The sequence below is a fragment of the Myotis daubentonii genome, chromosome 9 (assembly GCF_963259705.1).
Source record: "Myotis daubentonii chromosome 9, mMyoDau2.1, whole genome shotgun sequence".
Lineage (NCBI taxonomy): Eukaryota > Metazoa > Chordata > Mammalia > Chiroptera > Vespertilionidae > Myotis > Myotis daubentonii.
In genome coordinates this window covers 80,928,235-80,940,762 of record NC_081848.1, presented here as the reverse complement: position 1 = coordinate 80,940,762, position 12,528 = coordinate 80,928,235, and the positions used below count along the sequence as shown (strand labels likewise).

The 12,528-nt window shown below is 64.3% G+C and overlaps 1 protein-coding gene across 3 annotated transcripts; it reads left to right on the top strand.

Annotated features, from left to right (window-relative positions):
* Positions 1–323: 323 nt before the first annotated feature.
* SIPA1 (signal-induced proliferation-associated 1) lies at positions 324–10,852 on the top strand. 3 transcript variants are annotated; one of them, XM_059710074.1, is made up of 16 exons: positions 324–408; positions 2,605–3,404; positions 4,242–4,369; positions 4,454–4,630; positions 5,582–5,756; positions 6,652–6,755; positions 6,983–7,140; positions 7,229–7,838; positions 8,087–8,361; positions 9,173–9,391; positions 9,504–9,615; positions 9,710–9,818; positions 9,920–10,021; positions 10,096–10,150; positions 10,341–10,419; positions 10,525–10,852. In XM_059710074.1, exons 2-16 carry the CDS (start codon positions 2,726–2,728, stop codon positions 10,633–10,635), a joined length of 3,093 nt encoding a protein of 1,030 aa, XP_059566057.1. In that variant the 5' UTR covers positions 324–408; positions 2,605–2,725; the 3' UTR covers positions 10,636–10,852. The 3 variants fall into 3 exon arrangements, with proteins under 3 accessions (XP_059566057.1, XP_059566056.1, XP_059566055.1); XM_059710073.1 differs by having other exon boundaries at positions 2,635–3,404; positions 9,920–10,150; XM_059710072.1 differs by having other exon boundaries at positions 9,920–10,150.
* Positions 10,853–12,528: the final 1,676 nt, after the last annotated feature.

Sequence of the window (12,528 nt, the reverse complement as noted above, 5' to 3'; positions counted from 1 at the left end):
AGCCCAATTTCTCCAGCTGTAAGGAAGGTGACACCTGTGTGCGGTGTTGTGTGCATAGAGCAGGACCGGTGCTTAGCAAGGGCTCAGACCGCAGTGGTCTCTGTTCCTGCGCACCTGGTAGAGTGGACGCTGGTATCCGCTCTGGCCCCCCCGTTGGTCTGAGGGGCGGGTCCGCTTGTTTGTGCGGCTTAGTCTGGCGCTGGAGGACCGGACAGCTTGCTGGGCTGGGCCGGGCCTAGCTCTGGCCGGCGCTCCCCTCCCAGCCCGCTCCTGGGCCGGCCCCGCCCCGCGGTGGCCCCGCCCCCGCGAGCCCCGCCCCCCCAGGCGGAGCCGGCGCCGGAGCGGCAGCTGGAGAGCCGGCAGTGGGACCCCAGCGCGGGAGGCGGCCGCAGGGCGGGAGCCCCAGAGGTACCGGCGGGCGCGGGGGAGTGGAGTCACCGCGGTCGGGCTGGAGGGGAGAACGTGGACTGGCGTGGGCTCGGTGCTGTGCGTGTGGGACGGGGCCCTCGCCGCCTTTGCTGCCCGTAGCTTCCCAGCCTCCCTTCGGGCTCCGGTCCCGAGTCGGCGTGTCTGGTTCCTTGCCTGTGGCTCCCAGGTCCCCACTCTGACCTCTGTTGGCTGCCCCGCCGGGCCAGTGTGCGAGTATGCGACGAGTGGATGCGGCCGCCCCTGGCTTCTCTCGGTGACACTTGGGACTGCCCCTGCAGTTGGCTGGCTGACCGCAGGGCTCCCCCTGTTCTGGGGCTCCCCTTCTCCCTGGGTGGCCTCCTCCCTAGCCTTTGCACACCGCCCCCAGTCCAGGGCCAGGCCTGGGAGGAAACATCTGTCGCACCCCCTGGCAGCAGAAATAGGGTCGTGACCTCCAGATGTGCTGGGAAGCATCCAGCGCCTTCTCCTGGGGCAGCCGGGCCTTCCGGATCTGTGGGGGCGGGGCCAGCCCCCCTTCCCCAGTGACACAGGCGGGGAGGAATGTCCCGGCCTCAATGGACCCTGTGTGAAGCTGCTGGGTGGGGGGCAGAGCCCAAGAACACCCCCAAGGCACGGCCAGAGCCTGGCACTGGGCCAGAGCAAGAGCAGCCCATTGGCTGGTCTGCACGGAGCTCAGCTCACACAGCACAGACCCCTCCCTCTGTCCCCTCACTCACCACACAACACAGTCCAGGCCCAAGAGCTTGGCTCGGGGAGCAGGGCCTGCATCTGCCTCCTCACCTAACACATGGCCAGCTTTACTTCCTGCACCCTCCAGGCACCCCGGAGTGTTGAGAAGGGATGGGATTGGTTAACCCCATTTTAGGGATTAGAGAACAGAGGCTCGGGGTCGGCATCGAGCTTGTCCTAGGAGAAACAAGGAGGGAGACACTCAGCCTTGGAGACCTCCCCTTGCTTGGCTCTGGAACTTGAGCGGGGTGCACAGAGCCTCTGCCCCAACCCTCCCCTAGCCCAGTCCCACACAGTGTTATTGGATGATGTATACAGACCCTTGCCTGCACCCCTAGTGGCCAACTCCATCCTGGGTTCACTCGGGGTGCTCCCCTTATGTTCTCATACCACACTTTGCACCTGCCCCTGCCCCCAACACATTTCCGCACCTAGCAGGTCCCTGGGGCCTGGGGTGCCTCAGTCTTACATCCTGTGAGATCTTGAGCCTCGGCCCAACCCCCCACCTGCCCCACACTCTACACACAGGGACAGGAGTGGGCGGGTGCAGCACTGTTGAGGCCCTGGAAGTGGACAGACCCAGGCTCACATCCCAGCTCTGCCATGAAATTGCTTCAGGCAAGAGCATCCCCTTATCTGGACTTCAGCTGGACTGTCTGCCACATGGGCTCAGCCCTCCCTGTGAGCATCAGTGAGGCCAGATAGGCAGAGATCCCCAAGGGTCTCGGTTCCAGAAAAGGGGCCCAGTCATTGTGACTCACTCCCCTGCCCCAGGCATGGCCACAGCCCCAGGCCTGTCCTTCAGGCCAGTGTGACTTGGGTCCCATGACTGAGCTGGTGTGACCCCACCACCTTCCTCAGGATGTGGGGCTGGGCAGGGGGCTGGGCCCAGAGTTGGGGCCACTTCCTGTGCCAAAGGAAGTCCTCTTGTCGTTCCTGCTGCCCTGGCAGTGCCCCTGGGGACCCCTGTATCCTTGAGGCCGTGAGGGAGGGCATTGAGACCTGGCGTCTGGGTGCTCACCTCCTCGGGGACCCCAGAGGAAGTGGGAAGGGCAGGGAGGAAAGTCTCTGGGGACAGGACGTCCTCCCTTTGTCAAGTGGGCAGGATCCAGACACCAGTGGCCCCATGGGTTTCCCGTCCCAGCCGGGACAAATCATCTGTCCAGTTGGGCCAGGCCTGGTGGGGACCTCGGTCTGGGCCCGGGCCAAAGCCGAGGTGTGTGAGTGGGAACTGGGTCGCACCGGCAGCCCAGGCTCCAGATCCTCAGGGCCGAGGCCCCGACAGCCTCGCCCTGGCCCTGCCCAGCACCAAGCCGGAGGAGGGGGCTGGAAACCTTAGCCCAAGGCAGAGGAAGTGGCCAGGAAAGCGGAAGCGGCTTTGATGGTCTCAGAGGGGCCGGAAGCCAGCCCGCTGGTGGAGGACCTGGGTTCCTGTTTTCTCCCCAGGCCCCTCTGAGCAGCCCCCTCCTCCCTCAGGGCAGGAACCGGCCCGCCGGCTGGGAACCCGGCGTCCAGCATCGCCGCGCCCGCCAATGCGGCCGGGCCCCGGGAGAGCCAGGCCCGCTGCATGCCCATGTGGGCCGGCGGCGTGGGGAGCCCTCGGCGGGGCACGGCCCCGGCACCCACCGACGACCTCTTTGCCCGGAAGCTGCGCCAGCCGGCCCGGCCCCCGCTGACACCACACACCTTCGAGCCGAGGCCGGCCCGGGGCCCGCTCCTGCGCAGCGGCAGTGACGCGGGCGAGGCCCGGCCCCCCACGCCCGCCAGCCCTCGAGCCCGCGCCCACAGCCACGAGGAGGCCAGCCGCCCTGCCGCGGCCCCCACGCGGCTCTTCACTGACCCGCTGGCCCTGCTGGGGCTGCCGGCCGAGGAGCCAGAGCCCTCCTTCCCACCAGTGCCTGAGCCCCGCTGGTTCGCCCACTATGACGTGCAGAGCCTGCTCTTTGACTGGGCCCCGAGGCCTCGGGGGGCGGGGGGCCACGCTGAGCCCGGCTCCGGGACCCTGGCCTCGGCCGCGGACCGGACTGCCAGCTCAGACCTGCTGCTGGAGGCGCCTGGCTTTGTGAGTGAGCTCGGGGGCGAGGGTGAGCTGGGCCTGGGCGGACCGGTGTCCCCGCCCGTGCCTCCCGCGCTGCCCAACGCGGCCGTGTCGGTCCTGGAGGAGCCACAGAACCGAACCTCAGCCTACAGCCTGGAGCACGCCGACCTGGGCGCCGGCTACTACCGCAAGTACTTTTACAACAAAGGTGAGGGCAGGCCCCGGGCAGGGCGGCGGTCCCCGTCACTGCGGTGCACACAGTAAGACTCGTGAGCTGGCCTTTCCCTGTCAAGTCCCTGGCCAGACAAGGGTTAGGCTGGGCCGCTGGGCCAGGGCTGCTCTGCTGGGCCCGCCAACCCCCGCCTCCACCCACAGCCAGGCACGCCCCTCTGCTTCCATCTGGTTCCGCCTCAGACTCCTCTGGGCTGGGGAGAGATTTCCTATCTACCTCTCGGTGAGGTGAACACTGAGGCCCGAAAACCCCGCAAACCAGAACCTGACTCTTGTCTGTGTCCAGAAGGGAGGGCCCCACACATCCTGGAGACTGAGCTGGTGGGCAGGGTCCTGTCAGGGTCTAGGCGAGGAGAAGGCAGGCATTGGCCCCCTGGATCCGAGACAAGGTGTGATAGGTCCGGGATGCAGGGGGGAGGGGCTTAGGGCCTGGGGTCCAGGGCAGGTGCTGGGCTTGGTAGAATGTGTGCGGGCTTGGGAGGGGTGGGCCTTAGTCTAGGGCAGCGGTTCTCAACCTGTGGGTCACAAACAATGAAAATACATCCTGCATATCAGGTATTTACATGACGATTCATAACAGTAGCAACATTACAGTGATGAAGTAGCAAGGAAAATAATTTTATGGTTGGGGGTCCCCACAACATGAGGACCTGTATGAAAGGGTCGCGGCATTCGGAAGGCCGAGAACCACTGGTAGGGTCTGCACTAGGTGATGAGTTGGGGCCTGAGAGAGGGATTTGGTGATGGGTGTGGTCCAGCGAGGGTGGACTGCTGGGCCGGCAGGACTAGTCACCCACTGTCTGGGGCCCCTCAGAACACCAGAACTTCTTCGGACTGGATGAGGTGCTGGGCCCGGTGGCAGTGAGCCTGCGGCGGGAGGAGAAGGAGGGCAGCGGAGGGGGCACTCTGCACAGCTACCGTATCATCGTTCGGACCACGCAGGTGGGCCAGGGTCGTGGGGTCAGACCGCGGATGTCATCCTCAACAACCCGCATGTATTCTGAGCGCCCTCCATTTCCTCCTCAGCTCCGGACCCTCCGTGGCACCATCTCGGAGGAGGTGCTGCCTCCAGGGCCCCCGAGGGGCCTGTCCCCGAGGAAGCTTCTGGAGCATGTGGCGCCCAGGCTGAGTCCCACCTGCCTGCGCCTGGGCTCAGCCTCACCGAAGGTGCCACGCACCCTGCTCACGCTGGACGAGCAAGTGGTGAGTGGCCGGGGTACCCCCAGCCCTATCCCTAGACCCGGTCTGAACCCAGCCTGCCCAGCTCTCGGACACCTAGCCCTGACCTTGATCCTGGACAGGAATGTAACCCCAGCGAAGCTGGCTTTTCAGAGAGGGTAGCAGAGGTCATCTGGAGCCTGGCCTCTATAAATAAGATCTAGACGAGCAGCAGCCACATCACCTGGGAGCTTGTTAGAAATGCAGGTACTGGGCCCGGCCCCAGACCTATTGCATGAGAGCAGGTGCTTTAAGATCCGATGGATTTGGGAGGGAGTCGGGGTTTAGGAGCTGGGGTGGAAGTGGGGCTGCAGGAGTCAGGGCGGGGGGTGAAATTACAGTGAGGATGATGGTTAGACAGGATTAGCAGGACGAAGGGAGGCCAGAGCTGGAGGGAGATGTGTCTTGTTTGTGTGGGGCCACAGTGCCTTGAGTTGTGCAGTTAAGCCCAGATGGAAAGGAGCCGGGAGCACACAGGGAGCAGAGGTGGTATGGGATGCAAGGTCGCCAGAGGCTGGGGTGGGGGTGCTGGGGTTGAGGGAGCAGGGGACAGGCTAGCTTTAAGACGAGGAGGATGAAAAAAAAAAAAAAAAAAAAAAAAAGACGAGGAGGATGACGATGTGAATGTATATCGAGATGAGTCCACGGTATTTAGGATCCTTTCCATGAATCCTCTCCTCTGTGGACACAGGAGAGCCAACCCCTCCCAGCGCTGTCCCACCTGGGGCCTCCTCTCCCCTCCTGAGCACTGGGAGCGGATAAACAAACCCACTGGATGGGTGAGGACACAGATGGCTTAGAGAGGCCGGCGCTCAGGGCTGGGCATCAGGGCAGCCCGGCCTCCAGGCCAGCGTCCCATCCGTTCCCCAAGACCGGTGCGGGGGACTGGGAGGGACTGAGGCCCGTGTCTTCCGCCTGTGCCTTCCCTGCCCCCAGCTGAGCTTCCAGCGCAAGGTGGGCATCCTGTACTGCCGGGCGGGCCAGGGCTCAGAAGAGGAGATGTACAACAACCAGGAGGCAGGACCCGCCCTCATGCAGTTCCTCACGCTGCTGGGCGACGTGGTGCGGCTCAAAGGCTTTGAGAGCTACCGGGCCCAGCTGGACACCAAAAGTGAGCCCCCGCCCTGGCCAGTTTGGCTCCGTGGGTAGAGCATCAGCCTGTGGGCTGAAGGGTCCCGGGGTTGACTCTGGTCAAGGGCACATACCTCGGTTGCAGGCTCAATCCCCAGCCCTGTTTGGGGCGCGTGTGGGAGGCAACCAATCGATGTTGGGACTCACATCGATGTTTCTCTCTCTCTCTGTCTCTCCCTCTCCCTTCCACTCTCTCTTAAAAAAAAAAAAAATCAATGGAAAAATATCCTCTGAGACCCAGGAAGCTGGGGTGGAGGGTGGGGGCAGCCCTGTGCTGAGGGGCAGGATGCCTTGGTGAGAACCAACTGTCTTGTCACTTTTCTGTCTCATTGTCCTAGGGGTGGGGCCGGGAGTGGAGAGTTCCTTGGTGGCTGGGGACATGGGTCAGGGGCTGCACAGGCAAACCCATGGGCTGGAGGAGGGGCTGGGACTGAGCTGGGGCCAAGGTGGTCTGGAGGCACCACCCCCTCCATCAAACGCACATTCCACTCCGGGGGGCGCCTGCCTCCTAGCCGGACGGGCCCAGGCCCTAGGAGGTGTTTTTATGGAGCACCTCCTGCCTGCCTTCCACTCTCATTGCTCCACACGTGCTGGTGCCTGGGCCAACATCTGTCCTCCCCTAGGACAGCTGTCCTGCCTCCCTCTTAGCAGGCCATTTCTTATTTCTGTCTTCATTCTGTCAACACCCCAACCTGACCCCAGGCTGGAGGCTGGAACCTGTGGGGGAAGGGGAAAGGGAGCCGCCAAGGCTGGAAGCCTCGTGGCCTGGTGGCATGAGGGGCTGTCCACCTGCGGGGCGGGGGCGCCGAGGCTCCTGACTCCGGGCAGAGATGGCCGGCAAGTCCCCCAGACGGCCCTTTCTCCCTGTGTCCCAGCGGACTCCACGGGCACGCACTCGCTGTACACCGTGTACCAGGACCACGAGATCATGTTCCACGTGTCCACGATGCTGCCTTACACCCCCAATAATCAGCAGCAGGTGTGAGGGGCTGGGGTGGGGGTGTCGGGGCTTCAGGGGAGCCAGGGGGGGCGCTGTGGGGATGGCAATCTTGGAGCCTTGGCTTGAGCTCTGATGACCTCCAACAACCCTCCCCGGGGCTAACGCTCCCCAAAGTGGCGGATCCACGGGTGCCCAGGCCCTGCCCTGCTGGAGCGCGGGAGGGACTTGGACAGACAGGTCCCACTCACCCCGCCATCCTCCCCCAGCTCCTGCGGAAGCGCCACATCGGCAACAACATTGTGACCATCGTGTTCCAGGAGCCAGGCAGCAAGCCCTTCTGCCCCACCACCATCCGCTCACACTTTCAGCACGTGTTCCTGGTGGTGCGGGCACAGGCGCCCTGCACTGCGCACACCTCCTACAGGTGGGTGCCCGGGCGGCCCCAGCTCTGCCCTGGACAGGCCTCCCTGGACCCTTCCTGTGGCCCCTGACTACCGTCTTCCTCCCCGTAGGGTGGCCGTGAGCCGCACCCAGGACACCCCAGCCTTTGGTCCGGTTCTGCCCCTAGGTGGAGGCCCTTTCCCGGCCAATGCCGACTTCCGGGCCTTCCTGCTGGCCAAGGCGCTCAATGGCGAGCAGGCGGCGGGCCACGCACGCCAGTTCCACACCATGGCCACGCGCACGCGCCAGCAGTACCTGCAGGACCTGGCCACCAACGAGGTGACCACCACGTCGCTGGACTCGGCTTCACGCTTCGGCCTGCCCTCCCTGGGCGTGCGGCGGCGGGCGTCCCCTCGGGGCGCGGGAGCCGAGCTGCAGGCGGCGGGCGCGCTGGTGTGGGGAGTGCGCGCGGCGCCCGGGGCGCGGGGCGCGGCCGGGGCCCAGGCAGGCGGCCCCGACCACCCCGAGGTGCCCTGCCTGCTGGGCATCTCCGCCGAGGCGCTGGTGCTGGTGGTGCCACGCGACGGCCGGGTCGTCTTTAACTGCGCCTGTCGCGACGTGCTGGCCTGGACCTTCTCGGAGCAGCAGCTCGACCTGTACCACGGCCGCGGGGAGGCGATCACCCTGCGGTTCGACGGCCCCCCGGAGCAGGCGGTGGGCGAGGTGGTGGCGCGCCTGCAGGTGAGACGGGAGGAGGGCGGGGCGCCGGGGCGGAGCCTGCGGTGGGCGGTCGTGGGGCGGCCCCGCCCGAGTTGGGCAAAGCCGGGACTGCGGGCCCTGGGGCGGGTGACCCTGGTCTCCGAGCCCGAGCCCTCATCTGCCGGGCGGGGCCCGGGGGGAGGGCTGTGCGGCCGTGGACGAGGTTCCCGGGGCTGGCGCTGGGGCGACCCCTCCTCCGCCCGCCCCACTCATGCCTCGCTCCGCCCCAGCTGGTGAGCCGCGGCTGCGAGACCCGCGAGCTGGCGCTGCCCCGCGACGGCCAGGGCCGCCTGGGCTTCGAAGTGGATGCCGAGGGCTTCGTCACGCACGTGGAGCGCTTCACGTTCGCGGAGACGGCGGGGCTGCGGCCCGGGGCGCGCCTGCTGCGCGTGTGCGGCCAGACGCTGCCCAGCCTGGGCCCCGAGGCCGCGGCTCAGCGCCTGCGCTCCGCGCCCAAGGTCTGCATCACCGTCCTGCCCCCGGATGAGAGCGGCCGGCCCCGCAGGTCAGGGCGCCGGCGTGGGTGCGGGCAGCGGGAGGGCCGGGCGGCTCCTGCGTCGCCAGCAGCTGCTGAGGGCCGTCCCTCGGGAGAAACCCCCGGCCCGTCTCTGCGCAGCCCTGTCCTCATGGGCCGGGTGAAGCCATGCTGCGCCGAGTTCTGCTGGAGCTTTAGTTACAGACGCTGACCTTTGAGTTTTATGAGTTTCTCGTGTCATGAAATGTTCTGATTTCTTTCAGCTTTTCTCAGCTTGCGTTAGTTAAGAAATGGGCAGAAAAGGCAGAGGCTGGATTTGGTCCCCAAACAGTAGCTTTTGGATCTCTATGCTAAATGATTCACCTGTGTCATCTTTTTAAAATATATTTTTATTGATTTCAGAGAGGGAGGGAGAGATAGAAACATCAGTGATGAGAGAGAATCATGGGTCGGCTGCCTCCTGCACGCCCCGCACTGGGGATAGAGCCGGTAATCAGAGATGTGCCCTGACGGAAGTCAAGTCGAACCGTGACCTCCTGGTTCATTGGTCGACGCTCACCCACTGAGCAACACCAGCCGGGCATGCACCTGTGTCATTTAAACCCTCACAGGAAGGTATGAGGTCAGGACTGTTGCCTCATTTCACAGGCGGAGAAATGGACAGTGATGTGCCTAGGACACACAGGGCAGCACAGCGATTTGGATTAAAGTCTGGAAAAGCGGCCAGTAGCCAGGCTAACGTTTTTTCAGTGTTAGGGAGTGTGGAGAGCTCTCCTCCTGGAAGTGAGCCTCGACAGCTGGGGGTGGGGCCTTCCTACCTGAAGCTCCCCTCCTCCCCCAGGAGCTTCTCGGAGCTGTACAGGCTGTCCCTGCAGGAGCCCAGCCGGCGTGGGGCCCCAGAGCCGGCACAGGAAGAGGCCCCCGAGGTGGCCCTGATGCCCTCCACGAAGCAGCTGCTGCACGTGTGCCTGAGCGAGGGCAGCGGTCCTCCGGGGCCTGGGGACCTAGCCGAGGAGCGGACTGAGTTCCTGCGCAGCCAGAACTCGCCATCGCCCTGCAGGTGCACCCTCTTGCCCTCGCTCTCTTGCAGCCCAGTGAGACTGCGCAGGCGGCCTCTGCAAGCAAGGGCCATGGTGCAGCTTCCAGTGCTGAGCTCTCCTTGCTCTCCCCAGCTCCCTGTCCGATGAGGCCCCAGTCCTGCCCAACACCACCCCAGACCTCCTCCTGGCAACCACGGCCAAGCCGTCACCTCCTGGTGCTGGCAGGGAGACACCCCCCACCCAGGTGAGCAGAAACCAGGCTCTGGAGCCCTACCAGCAGGGGTGGGCACAGCGGTGATGGTGGGCATCACGGCACCCATACCCATTTCCGCCCTTAGGAGGGCCCAGCCAGCCCCAGTGGCGGTGAGGACAGAGGCGACCCGGCCCCAGAGATGAGGGCCTCCTTCCTGCCACGAACCTTGTCTCTTCGAAACTCCATCAGCAAAAGTGAGTCTGGCGCAAGGTGGAGTACAGGGTCAGAGGTGGGCCGTGGGCCGTGGGCAGGCTGGCCGGGGCTTCCCTCGCTGAGCCCACCTCCTTGTGCCCAGTCATGTCGGAGGCGGGCATGGAGACTCTGGAAGACGAGTGGCAGTCCATCTCGGAAATCGCCTCCACTTGCAACACCATCCTGGAGTCGCTGTCCCGGGAGGGTGAGTGCTGGGGGGAGGAGCCAGGAGGTGGCTCTTACTTCCTTTACCAATCTGCTGTTCCTCTTTCCCCGCAGGACAGCCCATCCCAGAGAGTGGAGATACCAGGGGAGCCCCAAAAGCTGATGCTGAGTAAGGCTTCCCCCCCCCCCCGATCTATTCCCTTCACTGTGTCTGTGCGACCACCATCTGTGCCCATTCAGTGGCCTTAAGCACGTACATATGTCTGAGAAGACTGGGGGGCCCTCTCCGGTGGGTCTGGGGCCAGCTGTGGTACTGACGCTGCCTCAGTCCAACTGAGTCTTGACCCCCATGTCCTCAGGCCAGAACCCAGGAGCTTGTCAGAGAAGGTCTCTCACCTGGAGTCCCTGCTCAGGAAGCTGCAGGAGGACCTGCAGAAGGTGACAGGGTGGCTGGGGTTTGTGGGGGAGTCGCAGGGCTGCCTCAGGGAAGGGACCCACCATTCTGACTCCTGCTGCCTCGCCCCCCTCCCCCCCAACCCCCAGGAGAAGGCAGACCGAGCAGCCCTGGAGGAGGAGGTTCGCAACCTGCGGAACAACAACCGCCTGCTCCTGGCCTCGCAGCATCTGGGCTCACCTGCCACGGACTTGGCCTGAGCCGCTTGGTGCAGCCTTAGCCCGGCTGTGCACCTGCTCAGAACAGCCCAGGTCCTTCAGGGCCCGGGCCCCCTCAGGAACTCTCCCTGCGCAGAGGCGCGTCTTGGCACTGCCCCCACTCCCCAGCCCATTACCGGTGGCGAAGTTTCCCCTGCCCCATCCTGTGTGTAAATATTCTGTGAGAAAAGGGGACTTCAGGGATTAAAGAAGCCACTGCAATTTGTGTCTGTTTGTGTTTGATGTTCATGACAGGGGAAGGGGTTTTGCCCTCAGAGACCCCAGCCAAGCTCCCAGACCTGTCAGAAAGGCAGGCCCAGGGGACATGGGCCCAGGGCTGGGCTGGCACTCACTGAGGGTCTCTGATGCTCGGCCACCCTTTGGCTTCTCTTCCACAAACATTCCTCTGGTCTGTGGGGAAGCAGGTGGCCACACCCACACCTGTTCTGCTTGGTTGTCCAAACTAGGCCCAGCCAGGTCCCTGCCCTGGAACCAAACCTGAGGGGCTGAGATCAGGGGCAGAGGGTGGGTCAGCAGGACAGGGAAGAGATGGAGTTTAGGGGTCAAGGACCCTGACCACCCCCTTTTCACCTTGCAAGGCCCTCCCCACCCCTGCGCAGCCCCTCCTTTCCTCTCTAGTCACCGAGCTCCCAAGCCTGGCACTCCCTGCTCCCCCTCCCGAAGGGCCAGATGGTACAGGGCCCAGTTCCAGAGTGGCGGTGTCTGTGCCTCAGTTGCCTGGAGGAAATCAGTCCTTGACCTACTTTTCTCCTCACCAGCCTATGACCACTCACCAGGCTAGGCCCTTTCCCATGAGCAGATCCAAACCTGAACTGTATCTAAACCCGTTTCCTGGATCTGAGGCCCCAACAGGGCACTGACTTGCCCAGTGTCACATGCCTGCCCCGCTCCTGCAGGCTGGCTGGGCTCACCATTAACTCAGGCTCTGGCTGGCTGCACTAGGCTTTGAGTCACAGCGTCAGGATGTCAGGCTTCATGCGGAAGGTAGTGAGGGCTGGGTTTTGAAGGTTGGGTTGAAGGCATTCTGGGCAGCACCAGTCTGGGGACTGCTGGACCGGCATCAGGGCAAGAGGCTGGAGCTGACTCAGAAAGGGCTGTGAAGGGTGCACTAGGGGTCCCGGACTAAGTTCCCAACACGTCCAGCTTCTACCTGCTCTGGGCTATGCTGAGCAGCCCTCACGGCCCAGTGTGGAAGGCTCTGGTCGCTCTCTGGGTGTGTGTCTGCAGAAAACAGATCTGGTCATGTCTTTGATAGATGTTCAAAATGAGACTGATGAAGTGAGATTTGGCTGCAGGGAAAGCAAAGCCAGGGAGGAGGCTGTAGCAGCAGCCCTGCTGGGAGGTAGTGGACGCCTACCGAGGCGTGCTAGGGGTGGAGATGGGGAGGAGGCAGACCTGCCAGGACCTGGCTTGGGGAGAAAATGCAGCGTCCACAGTGGTAGCCCCTGGAGGAGGACAGGGGCAGAGCTGAGATGGGGAGAGTAGGCTGGGGAGGGCTCTGGTCATTTGAAATGGCTCTTTGGAGAGGGACGCCGGTGTGAGATGTCCAGTGGACTGGCATGCAGGAGAGAGAGGTCTAGGCTGGAGATAAGAATTTGGGGCCGGTGCTCCCTGAGCAGGATGAGGTCACTCAGGAAGTGTGGGAAGGGCCGTTAGAGGGTTTCCGGGGTCACGGGAGGACACTGCCGGACGCTGGGAATGCCAAGAGCGAAGCGAGGCGTGGCAGGAGTGCCCCTCTATGCCCCAGGTTGGCCACGTTTCGGGCAGCTCCTGCCCCGCCATCCGCTTCCGCGGTCAGGGTTAGGGTTAGGGTTAGGCTTCTCACCAGACAAGGCCCCTCCCCCGGCGGCCCAGGACATGGCTCCCTCAAGCCCC

Bases quoted from the DNA above. Each gene is read 5' to 3' on its own strand.
- SIPA1 (XM_059710073.1), top strand. From the start codon at position 2,726: ATGCCCATGTGGGCCGGCGGCGTGGGGAGCCCTCGGCGGGGCACGGCC. The intron at 3,405-4,241 runs GTGAGGGCAGGC...GGGGCCCCTCAG, and splicing joins CAAGTACTTTTACAACAAAG to AACACCAGAACTTCTTCGGA. The intron at 9,616-9,709 runs GTGAGCAGAAAC...TTCCGCCCTTAG, and splicing joins GGGAGACACCCCCCACCCAG to GAGGGCCCAGCCAGCCCCAG.